We start from the raw sequence: 26,316 nt of genomic DNA, 5'->3' as shown, positions 1-26,316 counted from the left end.
AAAAATACCTTCTAGAATATAAGTGTGTTTATCGTTTTCTGCAGTAATTCATAGAACGTGAGTTATAGGCCTAAACGCATATATAGATTATCGATTGCCGTTTATTCCCGATACACGCTATATAAAAAAATTCAACTGTATATGATCCAATACGTTATGAGTCATCATGAGCGGAGGAAAGGGGGGGGGGGGGTCGTTTATAATTCCGTGATCGTCAGTAAATGCTTTATGTAGTATGGGTGATATATTGATCAGATCGGTTTGCAGTGAAATGAATGAACAATTGGGCTGAAAATGACGTTAGCGTCCTCTTACCGTGCGTCAAAGAGACTGGCGGTGAAAGATCCCAAGTATAGGACGTCGATCGCCTAGGTCCATTTCCGGTTTGTATGTCGCAATAAACGCCGAAATCATATCGATTATTAAGTTTATAAAGCGATCCATTATGTACATAGTGTTTGTCGGGAGTCTTGCGACAATGTCTGACGGCCGGATGAATTTAATCGACGCACACCTCCCACGCCCGACCATCCACCAGGCGGCGGTATTGAGCTGTCGTTGTATTGAGCCGTAGGGTCCAGCTGCAGCGCCGGAGGTGTATATATGAATTATGAATGCCATGGCAAAAAAATGAAATATTGATCTCAATATCGCTGTACAGCGTGGTCTGGCGGTCAAAGCATGGCGTGCAATAACGTGTTACAGCGTGAATGGCGGTGGATGTGTTAATGAATATAACAAAAAAATATATATACTATAATATTAGTGTAGCCTAATCTAGTTTATCTGCAACTGTGAAGAAAAACCTAGAAAAAAATATTTGTATTTTTTATTATTTATATATATATTTTTTAGAATGTTTGATTTAGAATTCGAATGCCAACGTAACGAACGAAGGTTTGAAAGTTTGGGCTCAGCCCTAGATAGTTGGGGATTTTAGTTTGTATGAAATGCTGTCCAGGAGTGTAGCCATTAGCTTACTTAGCGAGTGCCGTGGGCATGTAGTCTTTTACCAACGCACATGCCGTTTTCCGCGATCTGATTGGCTCTGAGAGAAACGTCACTGGCCAATCACATTACGCCTAGTTCTATCACTGGTTAAGCTTGGCGACTCTTTTGAAGTTGGTTAAGGTTAGAGTTTGTCTTAGAGCAGGGTGATAGACCACCAGCCCTGATTCCAAACTCTAACCTTAACCAACTTCGAAAGAGTCGCCAAGCTTAACCAGTGATAGAACTAGGCGTTAGCTAGTTAGAGGCATAACTAGGCGTAACGCGATTGGCTCCGAGAGAAACGTCACTGGCAAATCAGATCGCGGAACCCGAACGCGGAACTGCAAGTGCGTTGGTAAAAGACTACACGCGTCCCGTGGTGAGAGTTCTGGTATAAAATGAGTGTGTTCCCCCTGCAGGTCTGTGCTGGTACTGCACCAGCAGAGGACCTACTCACCACAAGTTCCTAATTGTGGGTCTACACTTTCCTTGTCGTGTGCCTACACAAACCCAGGAGTAACATCCCCTTTACAAACAAATCCATACAGAAACGAGCCTGAACCCATTTTCTATCCAATGTTATGCGTAGTAACTGTAGGGTTAGGGTTAGTGAAGTAGTAACTGTAGGCACTGGGACTAGTTCCAAGACACCACGTCAGTCTGAGAAGAGTCCGAGTCATCAGGTGTCCTGCCCGTCTCCAGCTGCCCAGTCGGCTTGGAACCGGCCCACTAGTGCACCGGCCGCACTACTGGCTAGTATTTCATACCACTTCATGTAAATAAAAAACTGAACTTTAATACAGTCGCCCAATGCATGTACACAGTCCATCTTAAGATACTTCGTCCCAAAACCATGAAACCAATCGCCTGCCATTATATAGAATGTGTGCCTCCCTCGTGCAGAGCTACGGGCAGCTGGCCAGCAGAGACCAGGTCCTAGTTGTGGGCAAAGAGACGGAACACAGCGGGTCACTCAGCACCACAGCACACCACTCAGAGCACTTACCCATTCAGCCACTAGTTCTTTATTCAGCAGGTCTACCAACACCCCACACACACCACACATCTACACACTGAAAACACACACACCCAGAGTCACTCACACAAGGGACTAGGCGGTTCTCTTTATTGTGCAGCACCTGAGCCCAGAGAAGATGGTTTCCCAGAAAGGCTTGCTGATAGTGGAGACAGGAGAGAGGAGAGGAGAGGAGAGAGGAGAGGAGAGGAGAAGGGAAGAGGAAGAATGTGTGAATGACTGGAGGTAAAGGCCTGGATGATACCAGCAGAGGGAGACAGACAGATGATACCAGCAGAGGGTTTGAGAGACAGACAGATGATACCAGCAGAGGGTTTGAGAGACACCCCATTTGAGAGAGACACAACTTTGAGAGAGACAGTTTAAGAGCCAGACAGTTTGAGACACAGAGACAGGTTGAGAGACAGGTTGAGAGACAGAGACAGGTTGAGAGACAGTTTGAGAGACAGGTTGAGAGACAGTTTGAGAGACAGACAGTTTGAGAGGCAGGTTGAGAGACAGGTTGAGAGACAGACAGGTTGAGAGAGAGTTTGAGAGACAGGTTGAGAGACAGAGACAGGTTGAGACAGGTTGAGAGACAGAGACAGTTTGAGAGACAGTTTGAGAGACAGTTTGAGAGACAGGTTGAGAGACAGAGACAGTTTGAGAGACAGTTTGAGAGACAGGTTGAGAGACAGAGACAGTTTGAGAGACAGTTTGAGAGACAGGTTGAGAGACAGAGACAGTTTGAGAGACAGTTTGAGAGACAGAGACAGTTTGAGAGACAGTTTGAGAGACAGAGACAGTTTGAGAGACAGTTTGAGAGACAGAGACAGTTTGAGAGACAGTTTGAGACAGAGACAGTTTGAGAGACAGAGACAGTTTGAGAGACAGAGACAGTTTGAGAGACAGAGACAGTTTGAGAGACAGTTTGAGAGACAGGTTGAGAGACAGAGACAGTTTGAGAGACAGACAGTTTGAGAGACAGAGACAGGTTGAGAGACAGAGACAGTTTGAGAGACAGTTTGAGAGACAGAGACAGGTTGAGAGACAGGTTGAGAGACAGGTTGAGAGCAGCGTTTCCGTTAGCCGGTAATTACCGGTATTTGTCCGGCAAAATCTCCTGAAGTCCGACATATTTAATTTCTCCGGTCTTAATGTCCGGTGAAAATAATTCCCTGAGTCTAAGCACAATTTGATTATTTTAATTGTATTAAAATAGGCTAAAATTAAATAGCCTATGCGATGAACGAAACGATCATTACATTTGTTTCCTCGTTGCTTCTAATAATGACAACGACGTTGTCAGCGAGAGCTTTAAAAACGTAGGTCTCGGTTCGCTTCATCGGACCAAACGCGAACCAAATATAGGAAGTGATTATTATTACCACTGCTCGCAGCACTCACTGCAAAACAAGCACACTGCATCTAATCTCTCTCTCTATCTATCTATCTATCTATCTATCTATCTATCTATCTATCTCTCTCTCTCTCTCTATGTCTGTGCATCTTGGGAAGAAGGAAGAAAAAACGCGGCTTATTATTATTACCGAGGCGCGCGGCTTATTATATTATTAAAACGGCTACTTGTGGGCACTCATAAAAACACCGTGGTCTACAAGTTGTTTAGCGAGAGGATGGTGGTAGGTAATGTGCTTCAATAGAACAATGGATCAATGCCATGTCAAAACTCGGCTCCGCTGATCTGGGCTCCGCAGTACACACACAGACACACACACACACGCGCGCGCGCACACACAGGATCGCAGCCACACACACATTTCCACTGTCCAATAGACAAGCGCCCTTTTCGACCGCGTGACATTGAGGTGGAGAGAGTAGTCACGCAAACCACGATAATGTTGCAGTCTCTCTGCTTTCTCAGTTCTTCGCTTGATATAATTAATACAAATGTCCAATATAACGGAATTCGTTAGCTCATAAAAATGTGATTATAACAGACTGCTGTTCAGTGTCGGACCGACTGCCACATACGCGGTCTATTTTATTTCAAGTCAGCAGCAGCACGGAGACGGAGTATCGAGGGACTTATTTTATTTGGAATATATTAATGACTGTATACGCAAAAGTAGCCTAGTTTTAAGTAATAATATTATAAATCTACATGCCTTGAGGATGACATGAGCCTGCCTATCAATTGTTTTAAAGCTCAATAAACTATGACCGGAATTAATCTCATTTGTCCGGTAGTTGAAATCTTGCAGGTCACGGAGACCGGCAACAATTTTTTCTAACGGAAACCCTGGTTGAGAGACAGACAGTTTGAGAGACAGAGACAGTTTGAGAGACAGACAGGTTGAGAGACAGTTTGAGAGACAGTTTGAGAGACAGAGACAGTTTGAGAGACAGAGACAGTTTGAGAGACAGTTTGAGAGACAGACAGTTTGAGAGACAGGTTGAGAGACAGGTTGAGAGACAGACAGTTTGAGAGACAGACAGTTTGAGAGACAGAGACAGTTTGAGAGACAGTTTAAAAGACAGAGACAGTTTGAGAGACAGAGACAGTTTGAGAGACAGGTTGAAAGACAGACAGTTTGAGAGACAGAGACAGTTTGAGAGACAGTTTGAGAGACAGGTTGAGAGACAGTTTGAGAGACAGGTTGAGAGACAGAGACAGGTTGAGAGACAGAGACAGGTTGAGAGACAGAGACAGTTTGAGAGACGGGTTGAGAGACAGACAGTTTGAGAGACAGAGACAGTTTGAGAGACAGAGACAGTTTGAGAGACAGTTTGAGAGACAGAGACAGTTTGAGAGACAGACAGGTTGAGAGACAGTTTGAGAGATAGTTTGAGAGACAGGTTGAGAGACAGGTTGAGAGACAGACAGTTTGAGAGACAGGTTGAGAGACAGACAGGTTGAGAGACAGTTTGAGAGATAGTTTGAGAGACAGGTTGAGAGACAGGTTGAGAGACAGACAGTTTGAGAGACAGGTTGAGAGACAGACAGGTTGAGAGACAGGTTGAGAGACAGGTTGTGAGACAGGTTGAGAGACAGAGACAGTTTGACAGACAGGTTGAGAGACAGAGACAGGTTGAGAGACAGAGACAGTTTGAGAGACAGGTTGACAGACAGGTTGACAGACAGACACCTGCTGGGCCTGCGCCTGGTTCTGGAGCAGCAGTTGGAGCAGAGCAGCAGAGAGAGCAGGGTTGGTCAGCAGAGGCAGGGTGGGAGCAGCGCCCAGGAGACCTGAGGACACAGGGAACCAATCAGGGCCACGGAGAGGACACGGCAACCAATCAGGACCACGGAGAGGACACGGCAACCAATCAGGGCCACGGAGAGGACACGGCAACCAATCAGGACCACGGAGAGGACACGGCAACCAATCAGGACCACGGAGAGGACACAGCAACCAATCAGGACCACGGAGAGGACACAGCAACCAATCAGGACCACGGAGAGGACACAGCAACCAATCAGGACCACGGAGAGGACACAGCAACCAATCAGGACCACGGAGAGGACACAGCAACCAATCAGGACCACGGAGAGGACACAGCAACCAATCAGGACCACCAGCAGCTAGGGCTGGGCGATCCAAAAATGATATCACGATAACGACATGATAATGTTATATCACTCGATATCGATATTGTTATAAGTATTACAAAATATATTCTTTTGCAGCAATTATTTGTCGTTGCCGCCATCTTTAGTGTTACATCCCCTCACAAATTTACAACAAGCGGTGCAGGGGTAAGGCTAAGAGAATAATCAAGGACTCCAGCCACCCAAACAACTGCCTCTTTGAACTGCTGCGGTCAGGCAAGCGATACCGGAGTCTCATGGCGAGCACAGAGAGACTCAGAAGAAGCTTCTATCCTCAGGCCATCAGGATGCTCAACGAACAATAAACACTATGCAACAACCATCAAATGCACTCACAGCACACACATCCACACGCACACTCACTTTAAACAAACGCACTGCAGAACCCACTTTAGAACACCTAAACACACTTTATATTTATTGGTAAAGGATTTGCACTACAACCCATACCTCAGTACACCTTACTGTAAATTGTACCTAAATTGTACCTCATCCCATTTCTGCTTTGCACTATATAGTATTGTATATTAGTATATTGCATAGTATATTGTATGGTAACTCAGTTACTTCTATTCTGCATCGAACATTGTACATATGTATAAACTGAACACCGTGTCTACGTACGTGACTTCTATTTTTACATGCTATACTATTTTATTTTATTTCACTTATCTTTTGTCTAGCAGTCTCTGGAGCGTAACAGAAAGAAGCATTTTGTATAAAAGTATTCTGTACTTCTGTATGACAACTATTAAAGAAACTTGAACTTGAACTTAAACTCCAGTTCTCAGGCTGCAGCTGGTTTAAAAGCTAAAGTAAACCGGCTTCTCTGCTGGCTGTGGCTCCAGGGGAGTTGAACAGTTCTGGCTCTGCTAGTTTATTTTCTATCTTTTGGCACTTTTTTGGTGGACAAACCACCGCACATGTGCACCGTGACTCGTGACTGGAGACTAGCTCTGCTAGCACACATAGCCTACTGTGTACAGACGGTTTCAAACTGTATTTTAAATTAGAAAGCAAACAAAATAAATGGACAAGAGAAAAATAAATCTCAATTTGGTCAGTATTGTCATTTGGACAAGCAAAGCCATTACTTTAAGTTGCAGGCAAGAAAGACAAGTCTGTCCCTGTTGCAGGTCAAAAAAATATATAAAAAAAATATCAATAGATATCGATTAGCAAAATATACCGCGATAATAATCGTTATGGTTTTATCGTCCAGCCCTACCAGCAGCTATTAGGACCACGGCTCAGACCAGCAGCAGATCACGTCTTCCCAGATCCAGTCCAGGCATGAATGACTTCAGTGCTGGAGTCTCACTCACTAACATTTGATCGTCTCGCTCCGTGGACATAATGCACAGCAATATAAACAGCTTAATGTGCCTCGTCAGTCAAAACAGTTAGCATTTGTATAATTACTTTACCTGCACTCTGTCTGCAACAAGTTTCTCTGCTCATGGAACGGCATGTCCGTATCAATAGTCTATGAGCGCTACTCAAGGCGGGCGACATGTTTGCACGATTTGGAAATGCAAAAACACAAAATGCTGTTTTTATCTTTTAGACAACGCTAAGCTAGCTGTGCAACACACTTTGTGGCAACGTTAGCAAAGAGGCTGCATATAGGACGTTAGATGCCAGGGCTCTACACTAACTGTTTTCCCAAGGAGCACATGTGCTCCTAAATGAAAAATGTAGGAGCACACAAAGAAATTTAGGAGCACAGTGAAAAGTTTCAAGTAACAGTTTATTTACAAACTATTTATTACATGCATATTATACTATGTGCATACTAAGGGACAAACATATGTGCAAATAGCACATACCACCAAAATCACACATTGGTCCATGCCTACTAGACGCAAAGGATATCGGTTGTCAAGCTGCTGTTGTACTGTTGTCACGATACCAACATTTTGACTATCGTCGATATAATGTCTGTCAAGTTTAATTAACTTATTATGCCCGGCGCCGATGGACGGGCTATTAATAGACTTGTTTTTCTGCTGCGAATGTCTCGAGTTGATGTCGTCATCAGTCCGCGCACATTAGCAGTTAGCCAGAGCGAGCGGTGTATCCCATGACAATGTACTAAATATGACCCTAAAATACTCTGTTCCGCCCCAATACATTGCAACGACGTCCACCGTATAACACACTACTATAACCGTGGCATCAGAATTCACTCCACACACACTCTGCACGTAAATATATAAAATAGCGCCGTGCAAGCTAATTATCCTAGCCAGCCTTGAGTCCTACCTCTCTACCCAGAGGTGCAGCGCGGGTCTCCTTCCGCTGTCGGCCATCTCCTTCACTGATTGGTTGTTAGTGCGTGTGCTCATATCCAAGCTTGGAAAATCTATATATCGAAACTTTGCGACCACGTTTCATGTTTATTTCGAGGAAATAATTTATCGCGATAGTTATCGTTTTATCGCCCAGCCCTACCTGAGTGTAAGTTAGTAGGGTCCCCCCTCACCTTGCTTGCGGCCCTGCGTCAGGGGGCCCCGAGTGTTAAGTTAGTAGGGTCCCCCCTCACCTTGCTTGCGGCCCTGCGTCAGGGGGCCCTGAGTGTAACAGTTAATGGGGTCCCCCCTCACCTTGCTTGCGGCCCTGCGTCAGGGGGCCCTGAGTGTAACAGTTAATGGGGTCCCCCCTCACCTTGCTTGCGGCCCTGCGTCAGGGGGCCCCGAGTGTTAAGTTAGTAGGGTCCCCCCTCACCTTGCTTGCGGCCCTGCCTCAGGGGGCCCTGAGGGTAACAGTTAATAGGGTCCCCCCTCACCTTGCTTGCGGCCCTGCGTCAGGGGGCCCTGAGTGTAAGTTAGTAGGGTCCCCCCTCACCTTGCTTGCGGCCCTGCGTCAGGGGGCCCTGAGTGTTAAGTTAGTAGGGTCCCCCCTCACCTTGCTTGCAGCCCTGCCTCAGGGGGCCCTGAGTGTAACAGTTAATAGGGTCCCCCCTCACCTTGCTTGCAGCCCTGCCTCAGGGGGCCCTGAGGGTAACAGTTAATAGGGTCCCCCCTCACCTTGCTTGCGGCCCTGCGTCAGGGGGCCCTGACTGTAAGTTAGTAGGGTCCCCCCTCACCTTGCTTGCGGCCCTGCCTCAGGGGGCCCTGACTGTAACAGTTAAAGGGTCCCCCCTCACCTTGCTTGCGGCCCTGCGTCAGGGGGCCCCGAGTGTAAGTTAGTAGGGTCCCCCCTCACCTTGCTTGCGGCCCTGCGTCAGGGGGCCCTGAGTGTAAGTTAGTAGGGTCCCCCCTCACCTTGCTTGCGGCCCTGCGTCAGGGGGCCCTGAGTGTAAGTTAGTAGGGTCCCCCCTCACCTTGCTTGCGGCCCTGCGTCAGGGGGCCCTGAGTGTAAGTTAGTAGGGTCCCCCCTCACCTTGCTTGCGGCCCTGCGTCAGGGGGCTCAGCAGCATCTTCAGGGTGGCCGGGTTACTGAGACCAGTGAGGATCTGCAGCGCTGTGGGCTCCGGGAGCAGACCCTTCCCCCTGTTCACAGCCTGGGGAGGGGAGGGGGGGGGGGGGAGGGGGGAGGGGAGAGGGTAGGACAGGGGAGAGGGGGAGAGGGTAGGACAGGGAGGGGAGAGGGGAGGGAGAGAGGGAGGACAGGGAGGGGAGGGGGGGGGAGGAGAGAGTGGGGGAGAGAGGAGAGAGGAGGAGGGGAGAGGGAGAGGGGAGGAGGAGGAGGAGGAGGACAGCCAGTCAGGGGAGGTGATGGAGACAATTTCCACTCTACATTGTAAAAAAGCATGTTATAAATGCAATGATCCTTCATTAACATAATTACGTCATGTCATGTGCCCAATATATTTCCAATTGTGTACAATACTGTATGTAGTTCACATATCAGAGCAGTGATCATGTGTCTGTGTTCACCATGGTCTGGGCAGAGCAGTGATCATGTGCCCACCATGGTCTGGGCAGAGCAGTGATCATGTGTCTGTGTTCACCATGGTCTGGGCAGAGCAGTGATCATGTGTGTGTGCCCACCATGGTCTGGGCAGAGCAGTGATCATGTGTTTGTGCCCACCATGGTCTGGGCAGAGCAGTGATCATGTGTCTGTGTTCACCATGGTCTGGGCAGAGCAGTGATCATGTGTCTGTGTTCACCATGGTCTGGGCAGAGCAGTGATCATGTGTGTGTGCCCACCATGGTCTGGGCAGAGCAGTAATCATGTGTTCACCATGGTCTGGGCAGAGCAGTAGTAATGCATTTGTGCCCACCATGGTCTGGGCAGAGCAGTGATCATGTGTGTGTGCCCACCATGGTCTGGGCAGCGATGAGAGCAGCCAGCATGCTCCTGCCAGGAGGCCCCGGGGCGCAGAAGGACACCCTGATGCGAGCCCCACCCAGCACCCTGCCGTCAGTCAGCCTCTGGACCTCCTCTGCCATCTCTGCCGTGGAGAACTCCAGCACGGCAAACCGCCGGAAGCTTCCATCCTGTCCCTGAGCCAACTGGAGAGAAGATAGAGCCATATGAAATCAGTTTTAATATTTCAGAATTCTGTATTTTGCTATGTACGCTCATTTTACCATCAGAAATAGTGTCTAATAAGTGGGAATGAATAAATGTCCACAATTTAATAAGATATAACAGTCAATTTAATAGGGCTGTCTTAGGTTGTGTTCACATCTGAAAGTCCAGGGATAGTCCGGACTTTCCGTGGATAGTCCGGACTTTCTGGTGGATCAAATGTGAAAATGATACATAGTTTGCTTTTGGTCTGCGTTCACACTACCCTGTTTGGTGCGGATCTAATTTGTAAACAAAGGACATGCTGTCGCCAAGTCGTTCATCTATTGGACTAGCACTCACAAACGTAAACAGTTGCCGCCAGCGTATTGACACACCTCGCCCAAACGCCGACTGTTTAGATTTCATTTGTCTAGCTGTCACTCTCATGCCTGGTTGCTATGCTTGTTGCTATGCCTGTCACAAGTGACGTATTAACATTTGCGGGTTTAGCGCGCGAGGGAAAGAGCCTTCACCTCGTCGTTACCCCACGTTGATCCTCGACTCATTGCTGTCTTTTTTAATTTTTTGCCGCTGTGAGATACAGACAAGGCTGCTAATGTGAGGATGAAGTTATTAAGGGAGTTGCGCCTGCGCGCTCTTTGGGGAAGAGTTGGGTCGCGACTCGCGCGACTGCTCATTCATCTAGAGACAGAGAGGAAGAGAGACTGTCCGCGCGCCTGTCATTCATTTGAGTTGGGTTGCAACGTGCGCGCAAGCTGTCACTGGGCGCTGTCAAGTTGGGTCGCGCGACCACCGCCACTAGGCACCCGTCACTCCATTTGCTCTAGATTAGATACTATATAAAGTTCGTTTTGCGTTCACACCAACAGCAAACGAACCATGGTCCACTTTGAAACGAACCGAGTCCCAACTTTTCAAGAGGACCATGGTTCGGTTGTTTGGTCCTCATTATAGTTCGGTTTGCGTTCATACCTGTACAAACCAAACGGACTATCGATCTAAAGGGACCATGGTCCACTTAAAGTGGACCAAACAGGGTAGGTGTGAACGCGCCCTTAAATACTTCGAAGCTTCGTTCAATGGGCATGGGATTCAAATATGAAAATAACCCAAACTGGTGCGCGAGCGACCTCTAGGTCATTATTTTACTAATAAATATATAACTAATATACATTTCAAATGGGGATTTTCACTGTGTAAATCATGAAATTCAAGAAACTTTTAATAAAAAAATACGTTTTAATAATAATAATAAATGTCTCGAGCGAGGTGCGCGTCGTCTGTGCTGATGCGCTCCGCTCTGCCTGGAGTCTGTCTCCTCAGGTCTCCTATATGCGGGCTTAACAGCGGGCCGATGACAGTAGCGAGCACAAGCCAGTGCACATAATAACTTCCTGCCAAAAGCGCGGGACCAGCGCGGGATTGTGGCACTTACAACATGCAGAGCTGGCTAAAAACATGGAAACTGTCAGGTGAATCTAAAGTCAATAAAAGTAATGAAAGAGGACAGGAGGCGAGAGAAGCGGAGAGCAGCGTTAGAGTGGAGACAGAGAGTGATGATGACACAACAGCCCGGCCCTCCACCAAGAAAACAGGGTAAAAAAGACAACGAGACTGGGCGACAGACTGGAAAAAGCAAAGGGAAATATGATGAAAATTATCTGTCTGGGCTTCACTTAGATTGGTGATGTGGATCACCCAGATCCCCAGTGTGATGTGCGGTGACTAGGGATGGGTACCTTTCACATTTGAACCGATACCGGTACCGGTACCTGTGAATCGATACCGGTACCCAACGGTACCTTTTTTCGGTACTTTAGTCTCAAGAAATTTAATTTACCTACCTCAGTCGTAAAAAAAAAATCCAAACTTCAAATAACTACAATTTCGACAGTTTTCGGCTCGTCATTGCTCCGACTGCTTTGTTGTTGAATCAAGTCAAATCCTAGGTAAGCATATATTGTGCGTGTGAACGTTGACATGAAAAGAAAAAAGTTAAAAAAAAAAAAAAAAAAAAAAAAGTAAAAAAAAAAAATGTAATTTTTTTTTTTATTATTATTATTTTTTTTCCGGTTTCTCACTTGATTCGATACTCTGTAGTACCGACGTGTTTCGGTTCGGTACCTCAAAAGTACCGAATTCGGTACCCATCCCTAGCGGTGACGTCCTATCTAACAGCAGCATGAAGCCCTCATATCTACGTCGCCACTTAACGACTAAGCATGCCGAAGTTACTAAAGAACCCCTTGCATTTTTCAAATCAAAATTGGAGGACTTGAAAGGCAGACAAAATAAACTCCAGTTTCATTCATGTGGTGGAGCTAACACAAAGGCATGAAAGTCTTCTTATCTCGCAAGTTACAGAATTGCTAAAAAGGGACTACCTCACACACTTGTGGAAGACAGCAGGAGACACACACACCACTGATGATAAACGGGGCTACCGTGGACAGGGTGAGCAGCTTCAAGTACCTGGGGGTCCACATCTCAGAGGACCTGACATGGTCAACACACATAAACACAGTAGTAAAGAAGGCGAAACAGCGTCTCTACCACCTGAGACAGTTAAGGAAGTTCAGAGTATCGGGGAAGATACTCCAGTCCTTCTGCTCAGGAGCTGTAGAGAGCATCCTGACCGGAAACATCACTGCCTGGTATGGAAACAGCACGGCACAGGACAAGAAGGCCCTACAGAGAGTGGTGCGCTCAGCCGAGCGTACCACGGGTATTGCACTACCCCCCCTGCAGGTTCTATACAACAAGAGGTGCAAATCCAGAGCCTGCAGGATAATGAAAGACCCTCACCACCCCAATAACAGCCTGTTTCAGCTGCTGAGGTCAGGCAGACGCCTGCAAATCCCAGCTACTAGGACAGAGCGGCTTAGGCTCAGCTTCTTCCCCCAGGCCATCAGAGCCATGAACAATGTACATTGAGTGCTCAGAACATTGAACTGTCCACACACAAGCACACATGAACACACACACGACACGCACACTGTGCACGCTCACACACGAGCAGCCACTTAACACTTTAACATGAGCGGGCACACACTCATGTCGCACACACGCACACTTATGGCCAAAGGAAAGGACACTTTAAATTAGAATAACAGGAACAGTGTATTGCACTACCAAAGCTAACTAGCATGTCACACATGCGCTGTAAATAACTATGTACAGATACCGAGATGTCACTCCATGTTACCTGCTACCTGTTACTGCACAATGTTGTTTCTTCTTTTGATTCTATTATATGTACCACTGTATTGCACATCGTTGCGGGCAAGACCACCCGCATTTCATTGTATACCTGTATGCCGTGACAATTAAAACTCTTGACTTGACTTGACTTGTGCCTGCCAATTGCCAAAGATATGGTTGAATGTATGATTGGAGAGAAAGAAGCAAAAACATTGGATATTATCCCGGTGTCCAACAACACGGTGTCGCGACGCATCAATATGATGTCCGAAAACATCCTGGCTACATTAGTCAGTCGCGTGAATAACTGAGTTTTATTCTCTCCAAGTAGATAAGTCCACTGATGTGGCAAATCTGGCCAATCTGTTGGTATACACTGTACATTCGGTACATTTTTTTAAATAATTCCCTCTAAGCACAGGTCTAATAATGACAACGATGTGTGTTCTATAATTATGATATGCGTGTAGTGTTCTGATAACGACTATTGGTGAAGCGATGTCGAGATTAATTTGGTTTGGCAGCGAGAGCTAGATTTGCGAGAAGCATGCAGCTGCAGAGCCGCAGAGCAGACAGTTGTGCGCGCACAGTGCAATACTCCAATTCAGCCATTGGCAATTCAGCTGTTGGGTGGGGGGCGCTGCTGAGCGGTCCCCAGACCGGACCTGAGAGCGCCGCTGGCTCTGCGGCTCTGCAGTTGCATACTATTGGGATGTGCTTCGTTGGGACTGGGAGGGGAGATATAATAGTCATCACGCAACGTTTATATTTCACGATAATGTTGCCGTCTCTCTGCCAAATTTCTCAGTTATTCGCTTGATATAATTAATACAAATGTCCAATATAACGGAATTCGTTATTTAAAGTCAGCACGGACTCGGGACTTATTTTTTTATGTTTGCATTGGGGGGTGCGCAAGCTAGGTCGGGAGGTGCGCGGCCAAAAAAGTTTGGGAACCGCTGCGATAGTAGGTCTCTGGAGGTCTCTGGAGATTCCCACCCCTAGTGTGAAGCCAAAAGGACACCTCTCTCTCTCTACCAGGAAGCAACCGAAAGCATCACAGAGTGTGAAGCCAAAAGGACACTGCTCTCTCTCTCTCTACCAGGAAGCAACCGAAAGCATCACAGAGTGTGAAGCCAACAGGACACTGCTCTCTCATTCCAGAACAGCCTGCTGAATGACACCACCTGGGGGAGTCAGGTGGTCATCGCCATAGAAACCAGCTATGCTGCTCATCGCTATAGAAACCGAGCGGCCCAGGGGAGAGCAGGGCAGGGTGAGAGCTATTGTGATCAAAACCACAGACAAATATGAAATGCTGGATTTTCTTTTTTATTATTACAATTTCTATCCCAGTCATGTAAACTGCCAGAGGCGTTTCATTAAAGTTACATTACTGTTTGCATGTTTCCCTCATCCCATCTGCTGCACAGGTCACGTCTGAATCACAGACTGATGGAGGGTGGCCCAAACCCCACCCGTCGGTCGCCATCAACTAAAAACACATCAATATCTGAAATGAAAAGAAAGAAAAACCTAACCCTCTTACGGTCTTCTACAATCATGGATTTTCCCACCAATTAATCTTCCTCGTCTATAGTACTAGGGCTGTCAAAAACGATTATTTTGTCCGATTATTTTATCAATTAATTTAACAGAAACAAAACAACAACAAAAGTGGCTGGGTGGTGCAGCGGACACTGTGCTCATAACCAACTCAAGAGACACCGGGTTCGAATCCGGCTGTCGGCGTTGCCTCCGGTTCGGGCCGGCCGTCATACTGACTCAATTGGCAGAGTTAGCGGGTGGAAGTCGATGGGTGGTAATCTGGACGTTGTGGACAGCGACTCCTACAGGTCGGTTGGGGGACGCCTGCACAGCAGAGACAGGAAATGGCGGGGGCAGTGTGAGCCTCCCACACGGTCAGGGACCGAAACTAAAGCCCGCCGCCCGCCAGGGGCGGGCTGTTTTTACCTTTGGCGCATGACACTTAGAGGGCTGCCCGCCGTGTGGCGTGTAGACGTGTAGTTCATAACTTCATAACGATACTCTTGTGCGAGTACAGATTATAGCCGCTCGTCTTTTTTTTCTCCGCCGCGAGATCGTTAAAAAACTACAAGTCCCACATCGCACTAGGTCCAATCACAGTAGAGTGACGTGACTGGTTTCATGAGAAAAAAAGCAAATGACCAATCGGAAGCTATCTGGCTTGTTTACTTCATCTGCTCTAGTCTATATCGGACCTCCAAGAGCTAACGTTACTGTTTAAACAATGACCCAGTCAACTATTCACTTTTAGTTTAATACATGACGAGGCATTGTCTAACGGTATCTAGCTGGCTAGCTACTGATAGCTGCTGATATCAACAAATGCTCCAGCAATAGTCTACTCGAGTGCATAATACCTCCGGTCCCTCGTTAGCTAGCTTAGCTAGCTCACGTTGATCCATATGTCCCAGTAAACTAAATTGTCTTAACGTTATCTACCGGGCTAGCAGTAGCTACAGATAGCTCCTGATATCAATGTCTTATAACATTGATTGAATGCGTATTCTAGCTGAGGGCATGTTGAATGTGATTTGACAAAAGAACGGTAACGTTATAAATAGGTCCAGCTGCATCGCCGGAGAATCCTTGCATGCTGAATGTAGGGTCTAGCTGAATATAGGGTCTAGCTGCAGGGCCGGAGAATCCTTGCTGGAGCTGGAGGCTACTCAAGTATACACACAGACAGTGGAGCTGTTTGCAGATAGCAAGCATTTTGACTTATTGCGTGGTGGCGATGTCTCGCAGATAATACAACTACAAGTATGATTATATAATATATATTTTATTTAAAAAAAAAAATTATATAAAATATATATATATATTTTTTTAATCAAAAAAAATTTGGCAGGTAAGAAATATGCTTGGCGGGTAGACTCTTCCCATCTACCCGCCACTGGCCGGTGAGTCAAAAAGTTAATTTCGCTCCCTGCACACGGTACACCTCGCCAATGAGTCCACGCTGGCAGGTGAAAAGATGCGACAGGCTTTTTCCCCACCCCTAGTAATCAGATGTATTTTTCACATATATCTCAACGTGTCTGTCTGTGCGTGTATGACATTAGCACTGACATGGAAATAAATGATTCTTCAGCCCGCTTCTCTAGCGTGCATAAGTACACATACTATCGATAATCTAGCGTTTATTTGAAAACGATTAATAAATAGGCCGAAAAATTACAACATGTTTTGTGTATTCCACTAAAGAGCTATTATCACGGAATCTTTTTTATTTTCTGGACATTTTCAAAAACGTCCGTTTTTCAAACTGTATAAAACAGAAATGTACAGATGAAAAAACAATCCGTTTCGTACATGTTGACTGCAAGCAAGTCATTGATAAGCCACGGGCGTATTAGACACAGCCATAATATAGAATATAGAAATGGCTCCGCGAAAATCATGATCAGAAAATCAGTCTCAAATTGCTGGCATTCAAGCGATAAATCGTGCACTCAAAGTGTTAATATTATTATTTTTTTTTTCCTTTACATTTTTTTAAATCCTCAATTTGAATAAAGTGATTAATCTGATTAAATTAGTCTTTCAACTTTCTTTATCAGTTCCGTCAACATAAATAATCCAATAAGGGCACGGTTGGTATGAAAGTGATGGTGACGTCTTATAGTATAATATTAGTGTAGCCTAAACTTTAACTGCAACTGTGAAGAAAACCCCCATTGGTTTAAACAGATTGAATAGACAGAAAAAAGATAAAAAAAATTAAATGTTTTATAAAAAATTCGAATGTTTTGGGGGGGGGGGGGGGGGGTGTACCTGGCAGAAGGGGGGGGGGTGGTGTACCTGGCAGAAGGCTGGGGGGTGCGTGTCTGCGAGGGCGTGGCGCAGGTCCTGGGCGGTCAGCAGGCTGGGCGGCAGGCGGTCCACACACAGGCAGCGTGAGTGCAGCAGGGGGTAGGTGAGGGAGCCCACCTCGGTCCAGTGCACGTACAGCATGCGGGAGCCCAGCTGCTTGCCCAGCAGCTCCGACTTGGCGCGCGCCGCAGAGTCCTTCTTCATGTACTCCACGAAGCCGTAGCCCTTGGAGTGGCCAGTGGCGGCGCTGTACACCAGGAAGCAGCGCTCCAGGTTCCCGAAGGGCCGGACCAGCTCCTCAAACTGCTGCTGCGTGAAGGCGTGCGGCAGGTTGGCGATGCAGAGCAGCGCGTCGGTGGGCTGCAGCTGCACCGAGATCTCACGCTCACGGAGCACATGCTGGTGGAACTCTCTGATGCTGCACTGGGCCTGCTCGCCGTTCAGGAGGGTGACGAAGGCTGAGGAGAGAGAGAGGGGTCAGAGGTCAGGAGGAGGGAGAGAGGAGAGAGAGAGGTCAGGAGGGTGACGAAGGCTGAGGAGAGAGAGAGAGGGGTCAGGGGTCATGAGGAGGGGAGAGAGAGAGGTCAGGGGGAGAGAGAGAGGTCAGGGGTCATGAGGAGAGAGAGAGAGGTCAGGAGTCATGAGGGGGGGAGAGAGAGGTCAGGGGTCACTAACGACTATTTTGTTATCAATTAATCAGTTGATTATTTTGTCAATCAATCATTAATTTACCAGAAATATCTATTTCAATTGAATATTTCAAAATGTTTAATAAATATCCTCATCCTTTTTAGCGTTAGATTTATATATAAAAAATTATTTAAACTACCAGCCAGAGAGATCATTACCGGCCATAAATAGCTTTTTAGTATATTTCCATGAATTATTATATGTATTGTATAATTGTTAGACTGACTAGAAGTCTTTATTTGTCATGCAGTTTAACACACGCGAGATGGTGTGTTATATCTCCACTCCATGCTATGGTAGTGCTTGTGCCAGCACAGGAGATACAATTAAAATGTCTCTTTATATATAGGCTATACATATTTAAATCAATATCTTCCTTTTGAATAAAATAGGCTCAGGAATCAGGATTGTTAAAGCTAATTAGCCTAATCCGTGTCAAAAAGAGTAACAAATGTAAAATGTAAATGTCTGCACACACACGAGAGGGAGAATAGCTTATAGCAGACTTAATGATGTTACAATATTTTTGCTAATGAAGTGAAATATTTATCATCATCAACTATCAAGTTAGTTTTTATAGTGTACATTTTGGCTACTAAGCCCCCCCCCCCCCCTTCCTCACTATTAGAACTCCATGAAAGTGAGTGAAACTGAAACTGTAAAGTGGGGGTACCCGGCTCAGCCCCTCGCTTCCAGCTGGAGTGAAACACAGAAGCTATGTGACATCGAGTCCTGGCTCTAGGCAGAACAACCAATAGTGGTCCAAGAGAAGTTAATTCTATTTTGAACGCGATTCACTGAGCATTAGTTAAACTACACGTTGCGCATGTTATGACTTTGAACGTCTGCCATTTCCACCGCAAAAGGCACGACATACAATTAACAATACGACGCGCCGATCATGAATATTATGTAAATCGACTAAATTTACTCGGCGACGAATCGTGACAGTCCTAGTATTGAGCTTATTGCAATAACGTTATACCAGTCAAAGATTATCAGCGTTTGGTATAATTCACTTCTTCAACCAGTATCTGAAATGATTAAAAAATTAAATAAAAAATCTAACCCTAACTAACCTTACTGTCATGCACTTGTCCTAATAAACTAACCTAACTGTAGCACTCAACACTTTATGAACATTGTTACTCAGCTGATAGAGTTGTGCCCTTCCTGATGACTTGCCGTACAGAACTTGTAAGTCGCTTTGGATAAAAGCGTTCAGCTAAATGACTAAATGTAAATGTATAACGTTATTGCAATAAGCTCAAACGATGATAATCTTTGACTGGTATAACGTTATTGCAATAAGCTCAGTCAAATATTATCAGTGTTTATTGAGCTTATTGCAATAACTGTTATACCAGTCAAATATTATCAGTGTTTATTGAGCTTATTGCAATAACTGTTATACCAGTCAAAGATTATCAGCATTTGGTGATATAATAGGAGTGTCACGGTTTTGATTCTGGCGAGAATGAAAGTCATTGTATTGCAATTATCTCAGGATTTATTAACATGTCTACTTTATCATCTTCTACTTATTTTATTTACCATTGTATTCTTGCACAATCGAAGTGGGCATGGCCAACCGCATTTCACGGTATGCCCTGGTAATATGTATGCGATAAATAAATGTCTTGAATCTTGAAGTCTGCCATCGCTGCGTTTCTATTCTACAAGCAGAGCTGCTGGTTCAGGAGATCACCGCTAGACCAAGACGAGAGACACAACTAGACCATCCTCAGCACTAGACCAAGACCACTGCTGGAGACACAACTAGACCATCCTCAGCACTAGACCAAGACCACTGCTGGAGAGACACAACTAGACCATCCTCAGCACTAGACCAAGAGCTGGAGAGACACAACTAGACCATCCTCAGCACTAGACCAAGACGAGAGACACAACTAGACCATCCTCAGCACTAGACCAAGAGCTGGAGAGACACAACTAGACCATCCTCAGCACTAGACCAAGAGCTGGAGAGACACAACTAGACCATCCTCAGCACTAGACCAAGACCACTGCTGGAGAGACACAACTAGACCATCCTCAGCTCTAGACCAAGAGCTGGAGAGACACAACTAGACCATCCTCAGCACTAGACCAAGAGCTGGAGAGACACAACTAGACCATCCTCAGCACTAGACCAAGACCACTGCTGGAGAGACACAACTAGACCATCCTCAGCTCTAGACCAAGACCACTGCTGGAGAGACACAACTAGACCATCCTCAGCACTAGACCAAGACCACTGCTGGAGAGACACAACTAGACCATCCTCAGCACTAGACCAAGACCACTGCTGGAGACACAACTAGACCATCCTCAGCACTAGACCAAGACCACTGCTGGAGACACAACTAGACCATCCTCAGCACTAGACCAAGACCACTGCTGGAGACACAACTAGACCATCCTCAGCACTAGACCAAGACCACTGCTGGAGAGACACAACTAGACCATCCTCAGCACTAGACCAAGATCACTGCTGGAGAGACACAACTAGACCATCCTCAGCACTAGACCAAGACCACTGCTGGAGAGACACAACTAGACCATCCTCAGCACTAGACCAAGACCACTGCTGGAGAGACACAACTAGACCATCCTCAGCACTAGACCAAGACCACTGCTGGAGAGACACAACTAGACCATCCTCAGCTCTAGACCAAGACCACTGCTGGAGAGACACAACTAGACCATCCTCAGCACTAGACCAAGACCACTGCTGGAGAGACACAACTAGACCATCCTCAGCACTAGACCAAGACCACTGCTGGAGAGACACAACTAGACCATCCTCAGCACTAGACCAAGACCACTGCTGGAGAGACACAACTAGACCATCCTCAGCACTAGACCAAGACCACTGCTGGAGAGACACAACTAGACCATCCTCAGTGCTAGACCAAGACCACTGCTGGAGAGACACAACTAGACCATCGTCAGCTCTAGACCAAGACCACTGCTGGAGAGACACAACTAGACCATCCTCAGCACTAGACCAAGAGCTGGAGAGACACAACTAGACCATCCTCAGCACTAGACCAAGACCTGGAGAAACACAACTAGACCATCCTCAGCTCTAGACCAAGACCACTGCTGGAGAGACACAACTAGACCATCCTCAGCTCTAGACCAAGAGCTGGAGAGACACAACTAGACCATCCTCAGCACTAGACCAAGACCTGGAGAAACACAACTAGACCATCCTCAGCTCTAGACCAAGACCACTGCTGGAGAGACACAACTAGACCATCCTCAGCTCTAGACCAAGAGCTGGAGAGACACAACTAGACCATCCTCAGCACTAGACCAAGACGAGAGACACAACTAGACCATCCTCAGCACTAGACCAAGACGAGAGACACAACTAGACCATCCTCAGCTCTAGACCAAGACCACTGCTGGAGAGACACAACTAGACCATCCTCAGCTCTAGACCAAGAGCTGGAGAGACACAACTAGACCATCCTCAGCACTAGACCAAGACGAGAGACACAACTAGACCATCCTCAGCACTAGACCAAGACGAGAGACACAACTAGACCATCCTCAGCACTAGACCAAGACGAGAGACACAACTAGACCATCCTCAGCACTAACCAAGACCACTGCTGGAGACACAACTAGACCAAGACCATTGCTGGAGAGACACAACACGCTTATATCCATCCTTATACCGTCCTCTGCCAGCTCTATTTGTCTATGGAGATGTTCCCCTTAGGCCTAACAAAATTAATAGTTGGTTTCAGGTTGGTTGTCAGTTTGGCCATGGGTAGGTAGGGAATTTATTTTATTTTATTTTTTTATTTTATTCTTTCCCACGGCGACTATGGATAGGGAATTTATTTATTTAATTAAAATGTTCACAACAACATGGATGCATGTACTCTGCCAGCATGTTTAATATCCATAATACTAAATGTTTGACTAAGATTTCTATGAAACTTTATTCTTAAAAAAAAAAAAAAAAAACGTTTTTTTTTTTTTTATATATATATTTTTTTTTAAACTCATAAAATATATTGGGTCGCACCTAAATCGGCAGGGTCGGTCGGCAACCTGAAACCAACTATTAATTTTGTTAGGCCTTATTGCAGGGCTATAACTTTTTAAATTGTATTGCTAAATTGACATTACTATGGCCCATTCAACATCAAGTATCTATCGTTTAGGATGTAGCAACGTTCTACTTTTTCAATCACACATTCATACTAAAATATGGTCTAAAGTATAAATATGTTTTTATCGTTTTCTGCAGCATTCCATAGAACGTGAGTTATAGCCACAAATACATATATTAGATCATCAAATGTAGTTTGATACCGATTGACGTCAGATAAAAAATTTCAATTGTACAAGGTCCTAAACGTCATGCCTCATCATCTGCTGGTGACCGGAGGGGGGGGGGGGGGGGTTTATAAGTCCGTGGCCGACGTTAAATGATTCATGTGTAGTATGGGTGATATGTTGATCATAGCAGTTCGTATGTATAATAATAATCAAACACGCTGAAACTCACCGCGGCTTCCTCGTAGCGTTGGGCGATCAGCGTGGCGCAGAAAGTTCGCTATTATGGTATGTCGATCTAGTTGGTCCAGTTCCAGGTTGTATAATAATATATACGTCCAAATCATGTTGTTTATCGAGTTATTGGCAACTGATCGATGTCCAGTGTATCAAGATGGAGTCCCGCTAGCGATAGCGAGTGGCCGGACGAAATATGGGTGAGCACCACTTCCGGAGCGTCACTTCCGGTTTTGGCGATTCGCCGATCGGCCACCAGATGACGGTCTTGAACCGTTGGAGAGTTGAGGAGATCTACAGAAGATCTCAAGTCTCCGTGGGTGAAATATGATTGCCATGACAGATTTTTGAAATATTGATCTCAAAGACGCTGTACGACGTCATTGGCAGATTACGCATGGCGAGGAATGACGTCTAAAGTCATCCATGGCGATTAAAGGGTTAATACCTTCGAGAATATAAGTATGTTTTTAATCTTTTCTGCTGTAATTCCAAAAACAGTAGTTATAGGCCCTGACGCATATGATCGATGGCGTTTCTTTCCCATACACACTATTAAAAAATGTGATCGGTATACATTATGCTTCATCATGCATGGAGGAAAGGGGGGGGGGGGTCGTTTATAATTCCTTGATCATCAGTAACGGCTTTATGTAGTATGGGTGGATATATTGATCAGACTGTTTGCAAACAAGGAAATGCACAATCGAGTTGAAAAAACGTTACTGTTCTCTTACTGTGCGCCGATGAGACGGTGGAGAAAGATCCCAATTATTCGATGCCGATCACCTAGATCCATTTCCGGTTTGTATGGCGCAATAAACGCTGAAATCATATTGATTATTGCGTTATGGCAGCGATCCAAATGTACTATAGTGTCCGTCAGGAGTCCGGTAGCGAGATGTGACTGCCGGAGGAATTTCCTCAACGCACCGATGACAACATCCGGTTTTTGAGTGTGTAACTCGCCCTACCATCCACCAGGCGGCGGTATTGAGGCGTTGCAGTCCCATCTAGGGTCCCGCTAGGGCACCGGGGGTTGGGTGGATGAATTATGAATGCCATGGCGAAGAAATTAAATATTGATCTCAAAAACACTGTACAGCGATGTTGGCGGTCAACGCATGGCGGGTAATAACGCTGGAAAGCGATTTTGGCGACCAATGTGTTAATGGTGATGTTTATTGTGCACCTGCACATTTCTAACGAAATAACATGACAGAAAAGATGTCCCTTTAAAAACGTCAGTAACATGGAAGTCTGATTAAAAAACTACTGCTGACACACAGAATTGTTTTGTAATTGGTTAATACTCATCAGCATGGATGACTGTAACCTTACTTAATCACGTCATACTGGCCAATCTGTTTTAAAAGTATCATCGGTTCTGAAAAAATAAGAAAATTTGCGCACCACCTCTACATCTTATCAAATATCATGGGGCAAAGTTTTGGTTTTCTTGTAATCCCAAAAAAGCACCTCTGACAAATATCTTAACTATTCTCTGGAATCACCACTGGATTCTTGGTGGAAAGAGATCTTCACAAACAGCAGTACATTGGGCGAGACGTCAGACCAACCTGTGCCCTTGTATTTGTCTACAAAGCAGTACTTCAGGTCGTAATTGCTGAGAAGTTCATGGACCTCCTGAAACACAAAACGCATACAACATCTCAATCTTCATGTTCATCAATACATCCCCATCACCTGGCCACAAAGCCCACTTTAAACATTATGTTTGAGCAGAATACACAGGATTTTAACACATAAAATCAGGCCATTCATGTGACATCCTAGGAACCCTAAGGTAATGACACCTGTGTGTGTAAATAACTGACTCATTGTAGCAGGAGAAATTGTTCTGCAATGCTTTGCCCGTTCCACAAACGAATGGCAATGCTGTTGTCTAGCATTTTCCGAAACGTTTTTGTCTCCACGCCTTGCAGCTTTTGTTATTATACTCCCTCCCGTCCCCATCTCGAACTCCCAACACAAACAATGGCCCCAGGGCCCGGGGTGCGTTCCCCACGAGTCAAGCACGTTCCAACTAGATGTGGCGTCATGTGAAACTGATGCGAGGCTGCTTGATGATGACAACCGGTCGGGCTAAATCAATGTCACCCAGGTGGACTTGTAGAACAAATAAACCAGTCAGCCGGTGGACGAGGACAGTTGCGTTAGTGGTTTTGATGTTTGACACGCGTGATGATGGAGGCCGGGGGTTAGGGTTAGGGTGATGACGGCCACACTGCTGCTAGGCCGGGGGTTAGGGTGATGACGGGGTCAGGTGGAGTGATGCAGGCCGAGGTGGGACCATTACTGACCACCATCTGGCCACCTGTTGAACCGTCCCAGCACTAACTATTTACACTTTATTATTTAAAATATATTCTGTTATATTATGTACAGTGTTATGCGTTACATGTATATTGTACTACGGTCTGTGGGAGCTCCCCTGACATGTCGTTGTATACTTGTGTGCAACAATGACAATTACAAGTCTATTCTCCCGGCCGCCCTCGGTTCACAGAGACCGTTTAACGATTATTATTAACGGGTGTGTCTGTTTATTTATTTTTGTAATTCTTTTGGAATCGCACACGAGAAGAACGGGAAAATACACATGTTTTAATTAAAGAGCGAACGTTAGCAACTTTCTACACAATGCACCGGCTGGCTGCCGCTGAGCTCACCGTTAGAACCAACCAGTCATTATTATATGCCAACCAGGCAACACTGTTTAGCTTTAGCTCAGCGTTATTGTGTAATAAAGTTATAAGATGACTTGTGGAGTTGTGTATAAAGTTGCTATATTAAATTAAATTTGTATGACAACTAATAAAGAAACTTGAAACATTATTGTCGGAACCTCGGCTATAGCGGTTAGCCGACGGGTTAGCTTATCTTAGGGTTATCCAGCCGTTAGCTTAGCTTAGGGTTAGCCAGCCGTTAGCTTAGCGTTAGCCAGGTTAGCTTAGAGTTAGCCAGGTTAGCTTAGCGTTAGCCAGCCGTTAGCTTATTTTAGCGTTAGCGAGGTTAACTTAGCGTTAGCCAGCCGTTAGCTTAGCGTTAGCCAGCCGTTAGCTTAGCGTTAGCCAGCCGTTAGCTTAGCGTTAGCCAGCCGTTAGCTTAGCGTTAGCCAGGTTAGCTTAGCGTTAGCCAGGTTAGCTTAGCTTAGAGTTAGCCGGCGGGCTAACCACTCGGATCAACTCTTCCCCCCCAAACTAAAAGTTGTGTAACGTCCCTTTAATAATAATAATAATAATATAATATAAATATTAATAGCATAACTCTTCTCACCTGGTTACTAACATCCGAGGGCAGGTTTTTAATGATGATTTTTCGACGGTTAAAGAACTCGCGGCGCGTCCTGTCCAGGCGGCTTTCCACCTCCTCCGCGCTCAGCGCCGTCAGCGGCTCCCGGTGGTGACTCTCCCCGCTCCCGGTGCCTAACCCCGGGGGCTCGAGCTCAGGGTCCCCGGTGACGGGCTCCAGCTCCGGTGGGTCTCCGGGGTAGCAGCTCCCGTGGTGGGGCGGCGGGCGGGCTGTGGGGGTGGTGGTGGTGTCCGTGCTCCCGGTGGTGTCGGTGCTCCTCTCTTCTCTAGTGTCAGCAGCTGCTGCGCTACTCACGGACACGGCGGCCGCCATCACTAGTGTCAGTTAGAAGTGTTGTCTCTCTCGAGCCTCACCGTCTGCTCGGAGCCGTTTAAACACATGTTTAAACACTAACCACGTGGGCCCGGCGGCGCTGCTGATTGGACCGCAGAGGGATGTGCATTTTCTCCTCGGCCGCGACGTCACTGAGAAAGGGGCGGGGCTAGAGGGGTGGCTCGTGCGACGCTTTACTTGAATGAAGGGCTTTGATTGATTGATTGAAAACTTTATTAACAGATTGCAGAATGGGTACAATACTAGTACAGCTCAATACACACAATTGTTAAGGGGATGCAGACCAGAGAAAGACGT

The 26,316-nt window shown here is 46.1% G+C and overlaps 1 protein-coding gene across 1 annotated transcript in view; it reads right to left on the bottom strand.

Moving 5' to 3' along the window:
• Positions 1 to 25,998, bottom strand: part of raver1 (ribonucleoprotein, PTB-binding 1) — a gene marked incomplete at its 5' end in the record, with an annotated part of 42,829 nt that extends 16,831 nt beyond the window's left edge. The window contains 7 exons of the mRNA XM_084328300.1: positions 2,094 to 2,165; positions 5,116 to 5,216; positions 8,964 to 9,084; positions 9,849 to 10,040; positions 17,113 to 17,582; positions 23,931 to 23,997; positions 25,651 to 25,998. Of these exons, the coding sequence (XP_084184426.1) occupies positions 2,094 to 2,165; positions 5,116 to 5,216; positions 8,964 to 9,084; positions 9,849 to 10,040; positions 17,113 to 17,582; positions 23,931 to 23,997; positions 25,651 to 25,998 (1,371 nt within the window). The remainder of the gene's footprint in view (positions 1 to 2,093; positions 2,166 to 5,115; positions 5,217 to 8,963; positions 9,085 to 9,848; positions 10,041 to 17,112; positions 17,583 to 23,930; positions 23,998 to 25,650) is intronic.
• Positions 25,999 to 26,316: the final 318 nt, after the last annotated feature.

Source organism: Notolepis coatsorum (assembly GCF_963971535.1).
Source record: "Notolepis coatsorum genome assembly, chromosome: 14".
NCBI lineage: Eukaryota > Metazoa > Chordata > Actinopteri > Aulopiformes > Paralepididae > Notolepis > Notolepis coatsorum.
The sequence above is the reverse complement of the archived record's forward strand: the minus strand, read 5'-3'. Positions and strand labels throughout refer to the sequence as shown.